Source organism: Rhinolophus ferrumequinum, chromosome X (genome assembly GCF_004115265.2).
Source record: "Rhinolophus ferrumequinum isolate MPI-CBG mRhiFer1 chromosome X, mRhiFer1_v1.p, whole genome shotgun sequence".
In the NCBI taxonomy this organism is placed as follows: Eukaryota; Metazoa; Chordata; class Mammalia; order Chiroptera; family Rhinolophidae; genus Rhinolophus; species Rhinolophus ferrumequinum.
In genome coordinates, this window is record NC_046284.1 from 5,658,272 (window position 1) to 5,683,088 (window position 24,817).

General features: G+C 37.1%; 1 protein-coding gene across 3 annotated transcripts in view; it reads left to right on the forward strand.

The window, feature by feature from the left end:
• Positions 1-24,817, forward strand: part of F8 (coagulation factor VIII) — a 121,288-nt gene that overhangs the window by 41,141 nt on the left and 55,330 nt on the right. For 2 of the 3 annotated variants that reach the window (XM_033106138.1, XM_033106148.1), the window contains exons 10-12: positions 12,123-12,216; positions 16,953-17,167; positions 18,611-18,761. In XM_033106138.1, coding sequence (XP_032962029.1) covers positions 12,123-12,216; positions 16,953-17,167; positions 18,611-18,761 — 460 coding nt within the window. The remainder of the gene's footprint in view (positions 1-12,122; positions 12,217-16,952; positions 17,168-18,610; positions 18,762-24,817) is intronic. The other variant, XM_033106154.1, reaches the window with a different exon arrangement.

Below are 24,817 nucleotides of genomic sequence, written 5' to 3' on the forward strand. Positions count from 1 at the left end.
TAAATGTCACACAAATAAATGTAGATTATAAATTTGTTTAAATATGAGTATGTAGAATACAAATTTAATGCCACCCATTAAACCTGCCATACTCTTTTGAAATACTCATTGTTTAGACTTGATACATATCCTTCTAAAACTATATAAAAATTATATAGTACAGAAATCACCACACTGTGTCCTGTGAGCCAAATTTAGCTTCCAGTCTGGTTTTAGACAGCCTGTGAACTTAGAAGGATTTTACATCCTTAAAGAGTTGTAAAGAAAAGAGTAATAATGATAAGAATATGTGACAGATCTGGATATGGCTCACAAAGTCCAGAGCATTTACTAAGCAGCCCTTTCCAGAAAATGTTTGTTGACCTTTGATATAGGGTAATAAGAATGCTCATGCAGCAAAGAACAGAATATTCAACGAAGAGCGGTTTCAAAAAAATAGGGGTTATTTTTTCACAATCAATTTGGAACTAGATGGTTGGTTGCGTCAACTTAGCATGTCAAGAATGTTACAAAGGACACTGATTATTATACATGTGGTGGTGAGCAGAACACCACACACTATGGTGGACAGCAAATATCATCACACTGCCAGCCACCAGGAATAGAAGTCCAAACACCTCTGCCCATTGCATCTTGGTATTGGAGTTACCAAGGAAGACACAACAGTTAAACACTGGTTGGAACAATACTTTTACTCACAAAGAGAAGAGACATATTAGAGCAAGATCTCCAATAGTGTACATGAGTACCCCATGGCTAAGTGGGTCTCCCTCAGCAGCCGATGCAGGGCAATTTGCCTATGTGCACCCCACTCCTGCTGCAACAGAAGGACCCCAACACTCCCCTGTGGAGTCTAAAATACTGAAAGCTGGGGGCATGGCTGAGGCCCATTGATGCACATGCTTACGCAGAACAAAGGAGCATTCACTGAGACTGAAACAGGGGAAGATATTCTCACACAAGGTGATAAGCCTGGAATAGGCTATGTGGGCTCTTTATTTCCTACTAAGGAAGTTCCAGGCCCAAGGCCCACTCTTACGTGGCCAAGCAGGGGTCAAAAGACTGTGCACATGAGACTGCCTTTCCCAGCATGCAGTTTTGTCAGATATTGCCAAAATGCCTTCCAACAATGCAGTGTCAATTTATACCCTCACGTAGAGTATATGAGTGCCCTTTTCCCCACACCATTGACAACAATATATATTATAAATGTTCAGAAAGATTTCCAATTTGATAAGCAAAAGATTTATATATTGTCTTTGTATTTCCCTGGTTAGTAGTAAATTGCATAGTATTTCATGTTTGCTGACTATTTACATGACACCCTCTGTGAATTGCCTGCTTATAAATTTTGTCCAGGTTTCTATTAAAATGGTCATCTTTTGGTTATACATTTGTAAAGATTTATGCATTATAGATATTGGCACATTGTTATTTATCTTTTAAATATTTTTGTCAGGCTGTCACTTGTATACTTTAACTCCTTTATGATATCTTTTGTCTTACAAAGATTTTTGATCTTTATGTAGTCAATCTTTTATCAATCTTTTCATTTATGTTTTCTGCCTAGGAATGTCTTCACCACCCCCAAGAGATTATAAAAATAGTCTACTATATTTTATTCTTTTACTATCATGGTTTTATTTTTACCATACGCATTTTAATTGTTTTGGAAGTTACTTGTGGGTATAGTGCATAGTGTCAAATAAGGATTCCTCAAATGACGTCCAATTGGCCCTATCAGTTCTTTCTTCACTAATTTAAAAATGCCTCCTTTATCAAACACTGAATTGCTAAAATTCATTCTTTTTAAGTGATGTTATCACACTGTTTTAATGACTACAACTACTTGTAATACATTTTGATATTTGTAGGACAAGTCTTCCCTCATTGCACTTCTCCAAAATTTTAATTAACTATTCTTAATACAATTTTTCTTCATAAATTGCATTTACCTATTTTTAGTTAGCTGGCAAGAATAATTCAAAAGGCAAAAAGTGTATACAATGAAAGGCAAATTTTCATTCCTCTTAGACTTATAGTTCCGTAGCCTGACAATCATTGCTGTCAGTTTTTATATTCCCATCCAGAAATAGAATGTATTGGGGGTGCCAAAAAAAGTATACACATACTTGTATTCATCTTTTGTTATCGGTATATATTGAGTATTACTATTTTAATACACCTTTTTCCTTTCTTAAAATGTGTATACACTTTTGGCATCCTCTACACTTATAGAAGTGTATATGTACATGTTTTACACAAAAGAAGAGCACTATGTAAATTGTTCTGCACTTTGATTTTTAAAAATTTAACAATGTATTTTGCATATCATTTCATATTAAGATATATAGATCTCCCTCATTCTTTGCTCTATGTAAGTTATGCTTTTGGACACCTTGCTGAATCCTAATGAACTTTTCTATTAAAATGTAAGAATTTGAGGATTATTTCTTACCTTTTATATAGAAATTTTCAAACATACTCAGAAGTACAGAAAATAGTAAAAATAAACTTCTTTGAACCTATCACTCAGCTTCAAAAGTTATCAACAAATGGCTAATCTCATTTCATCTATAAACCAACTAGGCCTAACAGACATCCATAGAACAATTTACCCAACTCCAGTAGAACATACATTCTTCTCAAGTATACATGAAACATTTTCCAGGATAGACCATATATAAGGCCACAAAACAAATATCAAAATTTTAAAAGAAAACTAGAGGCTCTACAACACATTAGTAAACCAAATCTAGCAACATTTAAAAAATGTTATACATCATGATCAAGTGGGATTTATCCCATGAATGCAAGGGTGATTCAACATATAAAAATTAATGAAATACACCATAGTAACTTAATAAAGGACAAGAAGTACATAATTATGTAATACGTGTAATAGGTAGAGAAAGGGGTTTGACAAAATCCACTACCAATTCATGAGAGAAAAAACTCTCAATCAACTAGCAACAGAAGTCAAGGTCCTTAACTTGATGAAGAATATCTAAGAAAAATTTATAATATGATGAAAAACTAAATGTTTTCCTCTTGAGATTGGGAACAAGTTAAGATGTCCTCTCTTGTCACTTTGATTTACTATTGTACTGGAAGCCAGTGAAATGAGTCCCCCAAAAAAATGAATTAGGGGCATTTAGATTAGAAAAGAAATAATACTGTCTTTATTTGTGGATAACATGATCTTATATGTGGAAAATCCTAAGGAATGTACAAGAAAGCTATTAGAACTAAGGAAACAAGTTCAGCAAGGTTGTAAGATACAAGATGAATATTAAAAAATACGTTGTATTTATATATTTCTGTATATTCGTATCAATGAATAAATTAGAAATGAAATTAAGTAAACAATTTCATTCACTATAACATCAAAAATACAATAAAATAATTTGGGATAAATTTAACAAACAAAGGTGCAAGACTTGTACACTAAAAACTACTAATCATTGCTGAGATAATTTAAAGAAGATCTAAATAAACAGAAAGACATGTTATGTTCATGGATTGGAAGAGTCCATTACTCTTAAGACTCTATCAAATTTATCTATAGATTCAATGCAATCCCTATCAAAATCCTAACTGCCTTTTTTTGCAGAAATTGACAAGCTGACCCTAAAACACAAATGGAACTGTAAAGGACTCCCTAATAGACAAAAGAATCTTTTAAAAAAAGAACAAAGTCGGATGACTCACACTTCTTGATTTCATACTTACTACAAAGATATAGTAATCAAAAGTGTAATATTGGCATGGGATTGACATATAAATAATGGAATACAACTGAGAGTCCAGAAATAAACCTATATATTTATGGCCAGTTGATTTTTGACAATAGTACTAAGACCAATCAATGGGGAAAGAATAGTCTTTTTAACAAATAATGCTGGGAAAACTGAATACCCACATGCAAAAAAAATAAGGGTTGACCCCTTCCTTACACCATATATAACCATTAACTTACAATGGATCAAAGTCATAAATATAGAAGCTAAAACTGTAAAACACTTAGAAGAAAATATAGGAGTAATCTTTGTGACCTTGGATTAAACAATGGAGGTGTTTTTTTTAAATATGACACCAAAAGCAACAAGCAACAAAAGAAAAAAAAAATAGATAACTGGACATCATCACAATTGAAAACTTTTGCACCTCAAAGGACAACAACTAGAAAGTTAAAAGATAACCCATGGAATGGAAGAAAATAATTGCAAATTGTATATTGGATGTGGGTCTAGTATCCAGAATAAATAAATAGACTCTTACAACTCAATAATAAAAAGACAAATGACCCAACTGAAAAACGAGCAAATGATTTGCATAGACATTTCTCCAAAGATGAAATACAAAGTGGCCAATTAGTACATGAAAAGATGCTAAACATCATTAGCCATCAGGGAAATGCAAATCCAAACCACAATGAGATACATTTCACACCCACTAGAATGGTTATAATCAACAAGACAGATAATAATAAGTGTTGGCAAGGATGTGGGGAAATTAGAACCCTCAAAATTTCTGATGGGAATGTAAAATTCTGCAGCCACTTTGATAAACACTTGGCCATTCCTCAAAATGTTCAAAATGGAGTTACCAGCAATTCCACTCTTAGACATATGAGTATACTCAAGAGAAATGAAAACATAGATCCACAAAATTCTTGTATACAAATGTTCATAGCAGCATTATTCATAATAGCCCCAAACTGGAAAGCATTCAAATGTTCACCAGTTAGTGAATGGATAAACACAGGTGGTATATTCATATAATTAAAAAACTATTCAACAATTAAAAGAAATGAACTACTCATACATGATACAACATGGATGCAATTCAAAACATAAGTTAAAGAAGTCAAACAAGAAAGACATATACTAGATAATTTATATGAAATATCCAGAAAAGGCCAATTTATAGAGCACAAAGCATATTTGTGGTTGTCAAGGTCTAGGGTGGGAGCAGGAATAGACTGCAACCCAGCATGAAGGACCTTTTTGGGGTGATAGAAATGTTCTAATTCTGGATTGTGGTGATGATTGCAAAATTCTGTAAATTGACTAAAAAAATCATTGAATGGGTGAAATCACTTAAAATGGGTGAATTTTATGGTATATAAATAATACCTCAATAAACATGTTTTAAAAATGGACAGAAGGGTGTGGCCACTCAGCTCAGTTGGTGAGAGCGTGGTGCTAATAACACCAAGGTCGCCGGTTCTGTCCCCACATGGGCCACTGTGAGCTGCACCCTCCTTAAAAAAAAAAAAAAAAAAAGGACAGAAGGCTCCAGTCAAGATGGCAGAGTAGGTAAACACTGTGCTTACCTCCTCTAACAACCACATCAAAACTACAATGAGGGGCCAGCCTGGTGGCTCAGATGGTTAGAGCTCTATGCTCCTAACTCCAAAGGCTGCTGGTTCGATTTCCACATGGGCCAGTGGGCTCTCAACCACAAGGTTGCCAGTTCAATTCCTCGAGTCCTGCAAGGGATGGTGGGCAGCGTCCCCTGCAACTAAGATTGAACACGGCACCTTGAGCTGAGCTGCCTCCCAAATGACTCAGTTGGTTGGAGCGCATCCTCTCAGCCACAAGGTTGCCAGTTCGATTCCTCGACTCCCTCAAGGGATGGTGGGCAGCGTCCCCTGCAACTAAAATTGAACACGGCACCTTGAGCTGAGCTGCCACTGAGCTCCTGGATGGCTCAGTTGGTTGGAGCGCGTCCTCTCAACCACAAGGTTGCTGGTTCGACTCCCACAAGGGATGGTGGGCTGCACCCCCTGCAACTAGCAACGGCAAATGGACCTGGAGCTGAGCTGCGCCCTCCACAACTAAGACTGAAAGGACAACAACTTGACTTGGCAAAAAGTCCTGGAAGTACACACTGTTCCCCAATAAAGTCCCGTTCCCCTTCCCCAAAAAAATCTTTAAAAAAAAAAGTTAAAAAAAAACTACAGTGAAACTACAGAACAATCACCATTGAGAATTGCCTGAAGTCTAGCTGAAGAGAATTTCTATAACTAAGAATATAGAAGAAGCCATGGAGAATGGTAGGAGGGGTGGAAATACAGAACGGGCTGGTCCCACACCCGTGTGTGGTGGTTAAAAAATCAGGAGGGCTGTCTCAGCTGTGGAGGTCTACCCGGAGGACCAAGGTGTCCCAGCCACACACCAGGCTCCCCAGCCCAGGGTTCCAGTGCCAGAAGACAAGTCCCTACAACTTCTAGCTGTGAAAACCAGCAGAGATTGTGGCTGAGTGAGGTGGAGGGCTGCTGGACTCCTAGGCACTCCACCTAAAGGGCCGGCGCACAGACTTACTCACTGATGGACTCACTCACTCTGAGCTCCAGCGCTGGGGCAGCAGCTTGAAAGGCGCCAGGGACATACAAAAAAGAACTGGATTGTCACGCCTCAGGGTGAGACCTGGAGCAGCAGCTTTCTCCCAGATAGAAGTGCTGGTAGAATCCATTATTTCTTCGTTGAGCCCTCCCCACTCCCAGAGTGCAGACATAGGCAGCCGCCATATCTGAGTTTCATTCAACCTGGCTAAATCAGTTCGTATGCCTGCCCTAGTGATTCTGAGACCCTGCCCCACCCAACTTGTGGGCCCACCCAAGCCACTTCCAGTAGTTTTTCCATACAAATGGTCTGCCTTAACTCATGCTGAAGACTTTCATAAAACCTCTCAAAAGTTCACAAACCCCAAACAAGCAGCATCTGACCCCAGCATGCCCCATACCTCTTGCTAAGCAACCCCAAGCCCAGCACTAGTGGCAGCTGGCCTCAGTTTGCAACTTAACCTCTCCTGGGTACTTTCAAGCCCAGGACAGGTGGCAACCATCTGCAGATCACTTTGTAGCTCATAAAAAGTGGCCACAGGCAGGGCACATTCAGTGGCTAAACATGGCCTGCAACAGGGCCCCTCCCAAGAAGCCCCAGAACCAATATATCTAGTGGCCAACTTCAGACCACACGAGAGCACCACCCAACCACCTCCACAAAGGACACACCCAAAGGGCAGACTGGGCAGGCACCAGAGCCCTGCTAAAGCAAATGCTGCTCTGTAGTGTCAGCCCCTGCACAACAGCTTCTCCACTGTAGTCACAGCCAGTCCTCACAACCAGTCAGCCTTAGGGCCAATCCCTCTTATTGACACGCAAATAGCAACCAAGGCTCAACCACAATAGGAGGGCACACAGTCCATACAAAGGACACTCCTGGAGTACCCAGCGCACACCACCAGGGAGACTGCCACTGGGACTCACAGGACACCTACTACATAAGGCCACTCTACTAAGACAGGGAGACAGAGCAGCCCTACCTAATACATAGGAAGAAACACAGGGAGGCAGCCAAAATGGGGAGACAAGGAAATATCCCAAATGAAAGAACAGAACAAAGCTCCAGAAAAAGAACTAAAAAAAAAAAAAAAAAAATGGAGACAAGCAATCTACTTGATGCAGAGTTCATAAGGATGCTCAATGATCTCAATGAGAACTTCAAGGAAATAGACATACAAGCCCAGGAAGTACAGAGAGTCCCAAACAAGATGAACCCAAAGAGGCACGCACCAAGACAGACCATAATTAAAATGCCAAAGGTTAGAGACAAAGAGAGAATCTTAAAAGCAGCAAGAGGAAAAAAAACCTACAAGGGAGCTCCAATAAGACTGTCAGCTGATTTCTCAACAGAAACTTTGCAGGCCAGACATATTCGAAGTAATGAGAAGCAAGGACCTATAATCACAATTACTCTACCCAGCAAAGCTATCATTTAGAATCAAAGGACAGATGAAGAGCTTCCCAGACAGGAAAAAGCTAAAGGAGTTCATCACCACCAAACCAGTATTACAAGAAATGTTAAAAGGACTTCTTTAAGAAGAACAACAACAAAAAGATAAAAATATGAATAATAAAATAGCAATAACTACATATCTATCAACAATTACTTTATATATAAAGCAATTGAGTGTTCCAGTCAAAAGACATGGGATGGCTGAATAGATCAGGAAACAAGACCCTTACATATGCTGCCTATAGGAGACTCATTTCACATGAAAAGACACACACCCAGACAGAAAGGGATGGAGAGAGAGAGAGTTCATGAAAATGGAAACAAACAAGCAAACAAAAAGCTGTGGTAGCAATACTTAAACCAGACAAAATAGACTTTAAAACAAAGGCTAGAACAACAGACAAAAAAGGACCCAGTAATCCCTGTTCTAGGTATTTATCTGAAAAACCAAAACACTACTTTCAAAGGACATGGGCACCCATATATTCATTGCAGCATTATTTACAATAGCCAAGATATGGAGGCAACCTGGGTGTCCATCAATGGACGAATGGATAAAGAAGAGGTGCACTTACAGGGTAGAAAGTTCACAAACTTAATTGTCCAACCTTTCGTATATACAATGGAGCATTACTCAGCCATAAAAAAGAATGAAATCTTGCCACCGCAACAACATGGATGGACCTAGAGGGTATTGTGCTGAGTCTAGTAAGTCAGACAGAGAAAGACAAATGTCATGTGATTTCACTTGTGTATAGAATCTAAAGAGCAAAATAAACGAACAAACAAAACAGACACAGACTCATAGATACAGAGAATAAACTGATGGCTGCCAGATGGCAGAGGAGTTGGGAGGATAGTTGAAAAGAAGGAAGGGATTAAGTACAAATTGGTAGTTACCAGTCACAGGGATGTAAAGTATAACACAGGGAACACAGTCAATAATATTGAAATGCGTGTAAGGTGACAGATGGGTACTAGATTTATCAGGGGTGATCACTTTGTAAGTTATTAATATATAAGTGTCTAATCACTATGTTGTACACCTGAAACTAATATAATATTGTATGTCAACTGTAATTGAAAAATAAAAAATATATATTTTAAAATGGACAGAAAAAAAGATTAGATTCAAAGGAATGAGAATTAAACTCTTGTGGTTACTATTGCTATGTACCCTACTACATCAAAACTTAGTGGTTGAAACAACAGCCGTTTTATCATTCTCACAGGTTATGTGTGTCAGGAATTCAGGCAGGGCTCAGTTGGGCAATTCTTGATCTTTGTGTCGTTGACTGAGGTCACTTGGTGGTAATCAGCAGATCTGGAGGGATCAAGACACCTTTAGTCACGTCTGGCACCTGAATGGGGATGACTCAAAGACTACAACTGCCAGCCAGAACACATGACTGTCCTTGTGGTTTGGCTTTCTCACACCCTGGCAGCCTCAGGATAGGGATTTCATACACGTGGCTCAGGGCTCCAATTGTATGTGTTCCACTAAAGCAAGTTAGAAAGTTCATCCCCTTTTATTACCCAGAATCAGAACTTACAAAACACTTTATGACACAATCTTAGTCAAAGCAGCCAAGGCCCACCAAAGCCCAGAATCAAGGAGAGGAAAATTTGGCCTACCTCTTGATGGAAGGAGTATCAAAGAATTTGGGAGCCATATTTTAAAACTGCCACATAAACTGACAGCTTGCTTCTCTAGGGCAACAAAGGAAGCCAGAAGACAATGAAATCAGGTCTTCAGTGTTTTGAAAGAAAATTACTATTAACCTAGCAAGGATTGCCATTTTATTGGCAATTTACACCAATATTCACAGAATACATAGTTTTATACTAAAATTTTAAATGTAGCGTATAAGAAAAAAAGGAAAGACCCATTAGTTCTTTTTTATTAGGTAGCATAACCTTAGTTGTAAACTCGGCCAGGAAATTATGAGAAAGGAAAATTTAAATTACAGACCAAATGCATTATAAACATAGATTCAAAAATCCTAAACAAAATTTAATAATCCCAATATAGCAATGTATAATACATTACACATTGCTGTATATACAATATATAATACATTATGACCTAGTTGATTAAACCCAGGACTACTAGGTAAACTTAACAGTAGAAAGTCAAATATGGTAATCTACTATATTAACACATTAAAAGGGTAAAATATCATTTAATAACTTCAATCGTTTCAGAAAGGGCATTTATCAAAATTCAACATCCATTCAGAATTAAAAGTCATAGGAAATTGGGATTGCAAGGGACATCTTTATTCTGATAAAGATTCACAGAAACCTACAGTCACCACCATACTTGGTAAAACTCAGAAATCCTTCTGTTTCAGATCAAGACAAGACACAGTTTATGGGTATCACCAACTTTATTTAATAATTTACTAGAAATCCTAGCTAGTGTTCTTAGGAGAAAAAGTAAATTTTTAAGATTGGAAAGGAATAAACAAAACTGGTATTATTTGAAGATTAAATAAATGAATGACATGGTGGGAGCTAGCTTTCTCACTGTTGGAGAGGATAATTATAAATAAACAAAAGGGAAAGGCTAGATAGAATGAATCGTGTGATACTGGATCAGAGTTGGAGACATCAGTACAAACTCATGTTTAGCTTAATATAGATACAGACAGCTAGAGTCAGAAATAATTATAAACATGTTTTTACATAAATATTACTATATTTCCTAGTTCTGTCCACTGAGAGGACCTAGAAGCAATGACACCCCAGTAGCAATGAGCACACCTGAATCTTGGTTTCTGATACTAGTCTCCAATAAAAGGAGCCAAGGGCTTGGAGAATTGGTTACTCTAGGGCTGGGACGGGGAAAATGTAAGACGAACCTGGAGCATCTTGTGGTTCCAGAAAGTGAGAATGTGCTCAAAAAAAAAAAAAAAAAAAAAAGGTGGGACAATGTCCCAGGGATATAGGAGCCAACTTAAAGAGCTTCTAATGGCCAAGCTGGAAGAATTCGAGCAACAAAATAAATAGAGTAGTGTTGGATTATACTTAAAAGTATAAAATAAATATCCATGAGTCTTTACTGATAAAAATAAATAAATGAATAACTAAATAGATGAGGTAGCACAGACAAATCTCACATGCAGAGGAATTCCAAAAAAATATATGTAGGTCTATGATCTGTTTTGGATTAATTCTTGTGAAGGGTGTAAGTTCTGCAAGTAAATTTTTTTCCAGCACCATTTGTTAAAAAGACTATCTTTGTTCCATTTTATTTTCTTTACTTCTTTGTCAAAGATCAGTTGACTATATATGTGCAGGACTATTTCTGGGCTCTCTATTCTGTTCCAAAAGGAAGTTTTTTTCAGTGGAAGATGCTACAACCTTCTTGCGTCCTAGTACCAAAGAAGAGACGCTGGCCTTAGATAGAAGTTGATTTTAACAGGAGAGAATCTCGCCATATATGCATATAGGTGGGTAGAGTTGATGGTGGGAGAATGAGACAGTTTTTTTTTTTTTAATGCTTCACTTTTCTCAATGAAAAAAGAAGCACCTGAGAGTGAGGACCGAGAAGCAAACAGTCAACTAAGTCGGTGGGAAAGTGAATTTCTAGGAAAACATAATAGGAGGACGAGGTAGCTTAAGTGCCTACTTGAGATTTACCGTCATTCATTTAAAGAGGCTAGGTGCAGAGCTGTGTGACTTTTTTCTCCTACATCATTCTGCTGCTTGGGTACAGATCAAAACCAGGATGTTTAGTGGGTTTTACCAAATGAGTGGCTTTTAAGACAAGAATGCAAGTGGAAGTTGTTTTTTTATCCTTGGAACTAGAGGCTGGGTTGCTGTTCTCAACTGCTGTGTCCGTGTTATTGCTCTTCCATCCTTCCTCTCCTTTAAAGCTCATGCAATCAGACGATGTTGACGCCACCCTCGCTTAATCTATAACCAACTGCTCCCCGTCATGCCTGCTCATGCAGTGATGATTTTATCACCCAAATCACTGTTCTCCTCTCCACTACTGGGGAATTCAGTGCCCAAATGGTGGAACAGGCTGAGGGGAAGCAGTGACATTCAAATTCCAATTAGTGTGTGAAGGTGCAAGGAATACTTCCTGAAATAACTGAAATGATTTTAAAGAAATGGGGTCTTTAGTGAGAAACCTAAGTAGCTGTGTGAGCAATTTTATGAAAAGAACAAATAATTTGAGCTTAATCTAGACTCAAACCCCTATGATAGGAAAGCAAAGCAGCTTTTGTTTTCTGGAGATAGGCCACACTTTTCATCTTGATCCTGGTTGTCTTAGGACTTGATCTTATATCTCATTTATACTTTCAGATTATATTTAAGAATCAAGCAAGCCGACCATATAACATCTTCCCTCACGGAATCACTGATGTCACTCCTTTGCACTCAGGGAGACTGCCAAAAGGTAAGTGTTACCTCAATTTTATAGTCCTTACATGCCGATAGATACAGATGAGGTCACAGTCTCAATAACAACTAAAATTATGTTGGTCCTTGTGAGGCTGTTATGTACCCTATAGGCACATTTACCACCCACCATCTTTTACGCTATAATTTCCATATAGATTACGTCTATATGCTTTGCAATTCCTGCAAGGAAATGCTATGATTTTTTTTTAAATGCTATGATTTTTGCTTTAAACAGTCATAGGCAGTTTTAGAAAATTATGATAAGTACTCTCCTTCATATTTACCCAGCTATTTACCATTATCTTTTCATGCCTTCCTGGAAATCCAAACTTCCCTCTGGCATCACTTCTATTCAGATAATTTCCCTTCAGCCTAAAGAATTCTCGTTAGTATTCCTTATAGTGCAAGTATGCTAGAGATAAATTCTCTTAGTTTTATTTTATTTGAAATGTCTTTATTGTGTTTTTACTTTTGAAGGATAACTTCACTGAGCACAGAATTCCGCAGGTGAAGAGCTTTTTTCTTTTTTTGGCTTTTAGCACTTTCAAAATATTGTTTCACTGGCCTTTATAATAGCTCAGTCTTGATTCCATTGAATCATTCTTCCCCTCTATGTCATTTTTCTCTGGCTGTGATTTTCTTCATATTTATCCTACTTGAAGTTCACTGATCTTCCTGGATCTATAAATTTGTTTTTCACCAAATTTGGAAAGATTGCAGTCATTATTTCTTCAAATATGTGCCCTGTTCTCCTTCTCCTTTCCTGGGCCTCCATTTACATGTATGGTTGCCCTTTTGGTATTGTCCCACATGCCTTAATGTTTTGATATTTTTTCTTTCTCCCTCTCTTCTGCAGATTGGATAGTTTCTATTGATCTATCCTCAAGTTCACTGACCTCAGACTGGAATTTCTGAGTCACAGTATATGTATATTTATTTTTAATAGCTAGCCACACCTTTATCCCCAAATGAAGTAATAATTTGCACTACTACTAGTCATATATGAAAATGTAATTTCCCACATCCTTGATAGCTAGACAATAATGGTTTTCTAAATTCATATCAATCTGGTGGGTGAAAAGTGATGTCTCATTTTTGCTTTAATTTTAATTTAACTTCTTGTAGTGTTGACCATCTTTTCACATTTTTATTAGCCATTTTGGTTTCCTCTACTGTGAATTTCCTGTTCATTTCTCCCTTGATTATTTTTCTGCTGGGTTGATTACCTTTATCTATCTATCTATCTATCTATCTATCTATCTATCTATCTATCTATCTATCTATCTATCATTTGTCTTCTTAGTTTATTTAATTATAGGCATTATTTTTCCTAGTATATGCATTTAAGGTCATATTTTTTCTAAATACAATTTTTGACTACATTCATGCTTTTTATATCTAGTAATCACTTTACCTTTCATTTTAGAATAGTTCACAACTTCAGTTTTTATTTACTATGTTGTTTGTTGATTAAACATTCATGACATATCTTTCTTCTGGATTGTTACCTTTACCATAAAAATACCCTTCTTGGTTCTGTTTTATGCTCCTTACCTTGAATTCTATTTTGCTAATTTTAGTATTGCCACACATCCTTAGCTAGTTTACCTTTTCAATGCTGTTATTTCCCTTATTTTTGTTGATTTTATATTAGGGCTGGCCCATGTAAAGAGCATATATCTGGGTTTTGTTTTTATACCCAATCTCCATTTTTCAACAGGGGATTTTAGCCCTATTTAACACATTTATGTTACTATTGATATGTTTGTATGTATTCCAGTAATTTTATATTTTTATTTACAATTACTTTATCCTTGTATTCCTTTTGTAAGTAGTTTATTACATATCTTTCCTTTTAGTAGATTGGTTGTTATACATATTCTATCTATTATTTAATTTTGGGTGCATATTTATTTTATCAAAACAACAAATGCTTAAAACTACAGAAAGGCTGGCTGTACGTCCCACTGCCTAGAGACAACCATCTTTAGGCATTTCTGCTTTAAATTTTTGATGGTTATCTCTGTATCTCCAAAAGATTATTTATATGCTAATCCTTTGTTTTTGAAATTTAGACCGTATGTATTTATTTTGTGTTACATGAGGATTTAGCATTGTGCTTCTTCCCACTCCAATTGTTTAGACTTTATTCAGTGTTTTTAGTTCCTCAGTTGGCTATCATTGTAACTTTAAAAATATACTAAACATCCACTTTTTATATATTTTCGTGATTGAATATCTCTGACTCCATACTTGGTTCATTAAGGATATTAACAACAGTGACCTTTCCCCATTCCCCTCCACTATTCTTCCATTTCTCAACTAGTGCCAGCGTTTACTTTTACTTTTGTAATTTGCACTCCTTCTAGTCATGTATGAAAATATAATTTCCCACATCCTTGAGAGTTAGACAATAATAGTCTTCTAAAATCATGCCAATCCAGTGGGTAAAAAGTGGTGTCTCCTTTCGCTTTAATTTCTTGTAGTGTTGTTGATCATCTCTTTACATTTATAAAATCTTTACTTTTATAAAACTAAAGTTGATAACATTTACATTTTGTACTGTAATGTTAAATAACTCCTTCCTTTGTCTGTGTATTTATTCTAAACTTTAAAAATTAAAAAAACAGCATTCGTATTGCTTTAGTATGTGCTTATTATAAGTATCTGAATTTACTGAAGAACTACGTGATATTCTGTGATTGTTCTTTAGTCTACAGTTCCAATGATTTTACTATTAAAGTCAAATTGATTATCCTTCCTCATTCTATACCAGCAGTTCAAAATCATGTTAAATTTTAGTTTGCTTTATAATTGGGCCATGCTGACCTTGTAAGTTTTGTGTGTGTATTCCTAAAGACTTTCTTTTCTTTTGTTAGAAGAAATGTATGCCTCTTCTTCACCATATCCCTTAGGTCTTCCAGCTTCTTAATCACTCTAATTATTGCTTAATATCCAAGCCTTTTTTTTTCTTCTTAAAGACATTCTAGTAGTTCACCAGCTTACCGTTTTAATTGGTATGCTTTTTAGGCCTGCTACAAAGCTGCCATCTTTGGATTTTTTTTCTTTGGACTTGTAGGTTAGTACGATTACCGCTCTTATCTTACACATTTCTGGTTCTTTTCTTCTTTTGTTTTTCTGGAAGTATATCTTCAAGTAACTTCTGAATACATTAGTACCTTAGAGGCTAAACTTTATGGGTCCTTCAGTATCATATGATGTTCAGTATCATATCATAGGCTGGTTATAAATAGTTTTCCATCCACTCTTTTTAACTTTTTTTTTTAAGTGTGTTTTTCCAGGACCCATCAGCTCCAAGTCAAGTAGTTGTTTCAATCTAGTTGTGGAGGGTGCCGCTCACACTGGCACATGTGGGGATCGAACAGGCAACCCTGGTGTTACAAGCATCATGCTCTACCCAACTGAGCTAACTGGCCCCCCCATCCACTCTTTTCTAACAATCATTGTTGCTGATGAGAATTTTAAGGCCAATTTGATTTGCATTCCTTTATGAGAAAAGGGCATAGTGACAGAATTCTGGGGAGATAATGAATGTGCACCCTGAAATTTAGAGGCATACACAAGGCTACTGCCCATACTAGCAGACAAGAAGAGAGGGTAAGAGTGGAGCAGTCTGCCCTTCTGCTGTCTGACATGGCAAGGATGCATGAGTTTTCTCTGTAACAAGCGGATACTGTTGAAAGTATCTGGCTTGGTCTCTTTTTGAAGATGCCCAGCCTAAGAAGGCAGCCTGGCAGATACCAGGATAATAGGTTCACGGATATATCACTGGAGGTAAGAAGAGCTGAAGTAAGCATCCCTGAAGTCATGGAACTGTGAGGTGCTGAGGTCCCCATAGACTCCAAAGAAAACAGACATGTGTCCTAAGAAAAGACCAGCATTTGGGCACCTTCACACAGGAAGCATTGGTGACCAAACAGTGTTGTGAAAGGGAGAGTGTTCAAACAGCAGGACCTATTAAGCAAAAGTCTATTTGCCCTTCCCTCTATTACCCATCCTCCCTCTCAGCTACTGGAAGAGGGAGGAGAAAAGGCTGAGAAATATTGAAAGAAGGTACCACACCATTCGCTTTCTATAGGTTCCCTAACCATAGGTTAGGCTTAACCTAATAGGGATGAGGAACGGATATAAAGTTGAAATTTCCATTGAGACTGCATCTTCAGGTATTAACTACATCCCAAAGTGAGTGTTAATGACTAAAACCAGACAGTTCTTATCCTGAGGACCCATTAGCCTGAGGGCAGGTCTCAGTTCTCGTCCCTCACAGGGGTCAGATACTACATCTCTTGACACCACATCCTTTGGCTTATATTCAGGCCTTAAACTCAGGGTCAACTGGATTATCACCTGTAGCTTACCACTCTGGCTTTGGTGTCTCTCTTTTTCTAGCACTTGAGATGTTTTTCTTCTTTATACATTTTCAGCTATGCATAAAAATTATTATCTGTTATTTCTATATATTTGGAATAGTGGGTAGACCTGCCCACTTCAACTCAAATCAACAGATTAGCAAAAATCTCCTGGGCCCATTTTTATTGTAAAAAATTTGTATGAATCTTAAACTTATAATAGGTGCAAATTTAGTTTCCATTTATTAAGAAACATCATATGTAAATATAGATTTGTAGAGCCTTTGCAATAACAACATGATTACCAATATGTGGCTTGTTAAATTCTAATGAAGCTATTTTGGGATTTGGATGTGGGTAGGTGTGAAACATCTGAAAGATATGCCAATTCTGCCAGGAGAGACATTCAAATATAAATGGACAGTGACTGTAGAAGATGGGCCAACTAAATCAGATCCTCGGTGCCTGACCCGGTATTACTCAAGCTTCGTTAATCTAGAGAGAGATCTAGCTTCAGGACTCATTGGCCCTCTCCTCATCTGCTACAAAGAATCTGTAGATCAAAGAGGAAACCAGGTGAGTGCCTCTCTTCCCAAGTGCTAGATTTGAAGCTAAAAATGGAACAATGATGTATATGAACTTCCAGATAGTATTTTCTATACTCTGTCAGTGTATGTCCCCCTATAGTATACAGAAAATATAGTAGACTGCAATATTTGCCAATAAAAGAAGTGAGCTGGGTTTCTCACAGCTGTCACTGATTTTGAGTTTGGTGTAAAAATCTTGAATACTGAGTGGATAGGAGACCTAAGCCCTAGATTTTTTTTTTTAATACTCATTCCCTGTCTAAAATTCCACTCTCTGAAGGTGATCTTGCCCATTTTTACATGTTCAATTATCCCCTATTTTTAGATGGCATACAAATCTAGATTGCAGTCTAGATTTCTCCAGAGCTCAATAAATACTTCTTAAGCATAATACAGGGAAAGATCTGAAACATTTCAGAATATGGCTAGAATTTGGACCACTTCTGCTACTTAAAAAAAATAAAGTTAAATTCTCTGAATAAGAAAAGCTTAATTCTTCCCAAAAACTCATTGCCATATCACTGAGGCTTAACTATGTGTCCATTTGGTTATTTATGATATACTGGATTTCTACTAGTCTGGAAACCTTTCATTGGTTTAGAGACTGAAGCACAAGAATTTGGCCAACTACCTCTTGATTAATTTTTCCTAATTATAGCTTTTCTACCAGTTTTGGAAGAGGACTAAAATGTGTTTCTATATTCTCCAGTCTCCTCCCCCCAGCATTTTGGTTTCTGTAGCAATAGGTTATGCAAAATGAAATTGATACCTATTAGTGAAGTTTACACATTACATCTTAGAAGATTCGATTAGCAAGTGACTGACATAACTCTAGTTCATATAGAAACTGCTCTTCTGAAAAAACTTAAAATTTTGTAAACGAAAAAGTTAAGGTATTAATGTTAGTTAACATTTTATGGTTCATCTTCGCTTTATTTGATTTCTGTTTTCTATTTTTAATTGTTTATAGATTGGTAGCCTTGTGGAAGGGTAGTTGCTCCATAGAAGGTTAGGAAAGGCATTCATCTTACTTGACTAACTCATTTAAGAAAGTCACTGAATAATCACTTGGGTCTTTAAAGAGTGAAAAATCCTCTAATCTGAATATGGAGAGAATGAGGCTACAGACTGTACCAAAACATCAGCGAGCATATGGCTTTGGGTCCAGAAGAAACAAAGCTTAATAGGTCCAGTCACATTCTTGCCCTGACAACACATTTGCTCTAAATATATCCTTTACACTCATAGTATGCACTCCCACTCCCAGGCCCTGGTTCCTGCCGTAAACGTAATAGTGACCCTAGGGAGAAATGGAATCGAACCAAAGGATTATAGATAGATCACACACATGTCATCACTTCCATTGTAGACTGCCAATTCCTACCTGACAACAGTAGTAGCATTTCTTTCTTTCAATGCATGCAATTGACAGATGATGTCAGACAAGAGAAATGTCATCCTGTTTTCTGTATTTGATGAGAATCAAAGCTGGTACCTTACAGAGAATATGCAGCGCTTCCTCCCCAATGCAGATGGAGTGCAGCCTCAGGATCCAGAGTTCCAACTCTCCAACATCATGTACAGTAAGTAAAGCAGCACCTGAGTCCAGAGGGTAATAGATCAAGAGAAATTTAAACCACCAAATTACTGTCCATATAATGGATTAATTTATATGCCACGCAAGAGTCATAGTTCCTTAAAAATTGTTACATATGATCATATACAATTTTATATAAGTGCATAAATATGATCACATAATGCATATATTTTTTTGTTTTAGAATGCAAAAAATATTCAGAGAACTTTATTTTTAAAGGATAAATCAAATAAGACACAGCTTTCATTTATCCAAACATTCATGATCCATACTTAATATAAAATGTACTCAAATGGTAAATTACACATGAAATACAAAGGGAATGCAATTTTACATATGTAAAGTGATTTCCTGCTATAGTAATTTAACAGTCAAATGAATCAAGACATTGTACGTTAAAACACCCAACATTTTTTCCCAGCTTTATTGAGATATAATTGACAAATAAAAATTGTATGTATTTAAGGTATTTCGATATTCACTTGGCTGTCCGCTCCCTTTTATCTCCCCGTCTCTTTCCATATTGTACTTTTCCACTAACCATTCTGCATTCAGGTAGATCATGTCATATATATGCTTATGTCTGATTACATAATCAGGTTATATAATCAGACATAAGCACATATATACATTGTATTAGTCTGCTAAGCCTGCCATAGCAAAGTACCACAGACTGGGTGGCTTCAACAGCAGAAATTTATTTCCTCACAATTCTGGAAGCTAGAAATCTAAGAGATTAAGACGTTAGAAGGATTGGTTTCTTCTGAGGCCTCTCTCCTCGGCTTGTAGACGGCTACCTTCTCCCTGTGTCCTCACATGGTCTTTCCTGTGTGTGTGCACACGTCTATGTACAAATTTCCACTTCTTATAAGGACACCAGTCATACAGAGTTAGAGCCCCCCCAATCACCTCCTGTTAATGAATCATCTGTTTAAAAATCCTATCTTTAAATGCAGTCACATTCTGAGGTACTTGGGGTTAGAATTTCAATACATGAATTTCGATGGGAGCACAATTCATCATGTAGCATGCATACATATGTGTGTATGTTTATATACACACACAAATCATAATGGTGAAAAACTATGATAAAAACATTCAATCTTACAGGGAACTACAAAATTGAATACCAATGTGATGGCACTTTATACCTATCAGACTGACAAAATTATAAGACACTTATTACTAGTGGGCTTGTGAGTGAACGGGTATTCTCACACAATATTAGTGGATAACTAGTATGGTCTTTTTGAAAACAATCTGATTGAAACCATTAAATTAAAAATATATGCCTTTTGGAGTTCTGCTGGTTAAGATGGAATAAGCACACGTCATCCTGTGTATCCCCCTGAAATCAGCTAAAAATCCTTAACAGAATGCATGGAGCAGTTATCTGAGAACCCTGAAAAGTAGTTGGCTGCAAGGAGGTTGGGGAAGGAAACTAGAAAGATTTAAAAGCATACAGATCAAAAGAGAAGAGCTAAAACTGAATATGACATGATTATTTACATAGAAAATCTACAAAAAATCTACAAAAAAAAAGCTCCTAGAACTAATAAGTGAGTTGAACCCCACTGCAGAATACATGGTCAATATACAAAAGTCAGTCATATTTCTATGTATGAACAGCAATCTATTGGAAACCTAAATTACAAAAATAACACCATTTACAATAGCTCAAAAAAGGAAATACTTAGGCAAAATCTAACAAAATATGTGCAGGATCTGTACACTGAAAACGACAAAACACTAAAGAAAGAAATTTTAAAAGACCTAAATAAGTGGAGAGATATACAACAGTCACAGAAGACTCAATAGAGTGAAGACGTCAGCTACCCCCAAACTGATCTACAGATTTAATACAATTTCTATTAAAATCCCAGCAGGGGGGCAGCCGGATGGCTCAGGTGGTGAGAACAGAGCTCTCAACAACAAGGTTGCCAGTTCAATATCCACGTGGGATGGTGGGCTGCGCCCCCTGCAACTAAAGATTGAAAACGGCAACTGGACTTAGAGCTGAGCTGCGCCCTCCACAACTAGATTGAAGGACAACGACTTGGAGCTGATGGGCCCTGGATAATCACACTGCTCCCCAATACTCCCCAATAAAATTTATATTAAAAAAATCCCAGCAGGAAGTTTTTGTTGTTGCCGGTAGAGAAAAGCATGTTATAAGATTTATATGGAAAGGCAAAGGAACTAGAATAGCCAAAACAATTGAAAAAGAAAAATTAAGTTGGAAGACTCATATTATCTGACTTTAAGACTTACTATAAAGCTACTGTAATCAAGATAGAAATGTACTGGCAAAGATTAAAAACAGAATATATAGTGCAGGAAAAAATATATAGATAGATAGATAGATAGATAGATAGATAGATAGATAGATAGATAGATAGATGACTAGTTTATTTTTGGACGAAAACGGAAATGCAATTCAATGAAGAAAGGATAGTCTTTTCAACGAATGGCGTTGGAAAAATTGGTCATCCATATACAAAAATATGAACCTCGACCTAAATCTCACTTAAAGATTAACTCAAAATGCATCATAGATCTAAATGCTTAATGTAAAACCACAAGAAGTTTCAAAGAAAACGTAGGAAGAAAACTTTATTACCTGGAGTTAGGCAAAGGGTTCTGCTAATGACACCAAAATCAAAGTCCATAGAAGAAAAAAATTGATAAATTGAATTTCAACACAATTAAAAACTTTTGCTCTACCAAAAAAATACTGTTAAAGAGAATAAAAAGACAAGCCACAGAGCAATAGAAAATATTTGCATATCACATGTCTGAACTCTGAGACTTAACAATAAGAAAACAAAGAAACACCTAAAAGTGGGCAAAAGATTTATTTGGACACACACCAAAGAAGATATTGGAAGGCAAACTGGTACATGAAAAAATGCTCATCGTTAGCCATTGCAGAAATACGTATTAAAACCACAGTGAGATACGAGATACCTCTGCATGCCTATTTGAATAGCTAAAATAAAACAAAATGGATATAGAATAATATTAAATATGCCAGCAAGAGTACAGAGCGACCGGAACACTCACACATTGCTGGTGGGGATGTGCAATGGTACAGTCACTCTGGAAGACAGTTTGGCAGTTTCTTACAAAGTTAAACATAGACTTATCATATGACCCAGCAATCCCACTCCTGGGTATTTACCCTAGAGAAATGAAAACTTAGATTCACGCAGAAACCTATCCAGGAATGTTTGTAGCAGCTCTATCCATAATCGCTAAAACTTGGACATACTCAGAGAACCCGGAGCCAGCTCCAAAACCCTGAACCACCAGCCAGTGGCACCTCATGAACACTCTACCCATGCAGGTGTGCCACTTGCCTGCCCAGCAGGCCCAAGAAGGAAAACCACGCAAGTGGGGGAGAAACCCCCCAAGGATGAAGTGCCAACCAGGAGGAGCCAGAGGCCAGAGTGAATCTGTGCAGAGACCCTGGGAGAAAAGCATAACCTTTCCAAGGATGAAGTGATGAGTCAGACCTGGGATGGTGAAACAGGAGCTTCAGAAAGAGGGGAAGAGGGAATTGCAGAAAGTTATGAGGAAATAATTGAAGCCCAGGTCCAGGAGCGGAGAAAGCAGGGTTCCTCATGACCACAGGGACCCAGAAAATCCTGTTTCTTCTTTCTGAACACCTCACCTGTCACCCTGCTTTCTCCCTGCCTCTACTTGGCTTGGAATTGGCTGAAGACTATACAAGAATGCATCTTTCCATCTCCCCATTCCACTTGGATAATTCCAAAGGGGTGTGGCTTCCCTAGCACCTGCCCACATCCATACTGGCTGCTGATTGGCTGGGGAAGCCCCCACCTTTTGCTCCCTTTGGGGCTAGTTCCCTCCTGGGAATGTACCAATAACCTCACAGTAACAGGGAAGGAAAGAGGGAATTTCACAGATTCACTAACAGTTATGCCTTCGAATTTGGGGTTTTATTTTTAAGAAAAAATATATATTTGTGGGTTTTTTTAGGGGGAAAGGAATTTTTTTTTTTTTGATAAAATTGGGTTTGGGTAGTTTTTAAATGCTATAGCTCCAGGCTTGTCCCATTTGGGGCAGCTATTTAAGGAGGGGATGTTGCACCAAGCTAGGGGAGCCTCCCCCCAGACCAGGGAGCTTTCTTCCCTCTGGCTCCTTCTTTCCTGTGACGAATTAAGGTGCTGTAACTTTTTGGAAACTCAGTTGTTGTTTTTTTTGGGGGGGTAGGTTTTGGAATCCAGATCATTTTTATCTCCTGGGTAAAACATGATGAGGGAGAAAGGAAAAGGGGAGGAAACCGCTCCTTTCTGCCCTCCACCTTGAAAGTCTTGCAAATGGGCCCCTGCAGAATACATCTGCCAGTTTTTATAAAAAACAAAAATTTGGAAACAATCAAAATATCCTACAATAGGCAAATGATTAAACAAACTGTGGTACATCCATACAACGGAATACTAGTCAGCAATAAAGCACAATTAACTATTGACACACAGACACACACAATCTGAATGAACCTCGAAGGCATTAAGCTGAGTGACAGGATCCAGTTTCAAAAGGTGACATATTATTCTAATTACAAGGAATTCTGGGAAAGGCAATTGTATAGAGATGGAGAACAGAACAGTGGTTGTCAGGGCTTAGGTGGGGTCAAGGGGGTTGTTTGCAATGGAGTCCAGTACAATGGAGTTTTCAGTGTTTATGAAGCTATTCCACATTTTGATGGTGCTGCTACTTGATATACATGCTGTAACTCAACCGTACGGCAAATAAAAATCAATTTACTATATGTAAATTTTTAAAATGAAATCATATATGCCTTTTCACCCACCATTCCTACTGCTGGGGTATATCCCATAGGAATAAAAGCACCAGTACATAAGGACGTATGTTGTGGCATATCCATAATATGAAATATTATGAAACCATTAAAAAGAACGAATTAGAGTCACACCCAAGCTACTTAAAGTAATTTCTATGAGGTATTGTTGAATAATAAGATGTAGGTGCAGAAAAGTGTATGTAATCTCATTTTTGTAAAACAAACAATGACTAAAAAACAGAAACCATACACATGTATATACAGAGGGTACCAAAAAATGTATACACATTTTAAGAAAGGAAAATTGTATTAAAATTGTAATACTCAATATATACCGATAACAAAAGATGAATACAAGTCACGTTTGACTTCTGCAATTACAAGAGGTGCTCAAAGTGGTTTCCATCAGCATCCAGACACTTCGGATTATGGCAAACTACTGCCTGAGCAACGTTGACCAAAGTGTCCACTAGTATACATTTTTTAGCACCCCCAATTTGTACTTATATATGTAGAGTGTGATACGTTTTTGAAGACAGTATTATGTTCTAATCACTCTGAGTTAGTAGTCTTTCCTCAGTGTTTCTATGCAAATCTCTATCACTTCATTCCCACTTTGTTTCAAGAACAAAATCATGTTAAGTATACCATGAAAGAGTGGGGCATTGTAAGTCTAGAGAAGGGTTACATGTTCCATATTTTTCAAATTCAATTTGACCATCTCTTAGGTAGGGAGATTTATTCTGCATGGGATTTATTTCTGCTGTCTTATTTTGTGCTTCCTATTTTTCTGAATATTACATTTTTCCTCCTTTATTGCTTTTTTTATTAAGTTTTTCTTTTTTTAAATTCCATCTTTTCCCTTTACTATTTTGGAAGTCATGAACACTTCTATTTCCACTGGGGGGAAAATACTCTTGAAACTTTACACTTCATACAAAGTCTGTTGCTGTTGTTTGTTTTGTTTCCAGCTTTACTACGATATAATTGGCATATAACATTATGTAAGTTTAAGGTGTCCAACTGTTGATTTGATACACTTACACTCGTATATGGCAAAATGACTACCACCGTAGTGTTAGCTAACACCTCCATCATGTCACATAATTATCATTTGTTTTGTAGTGACAATATTTAAGATCCACTCTCTTAGCAATTTTCAAGTATATAATACAGTACTATTAACAATAATCATCATGCTGTATATTTGATCC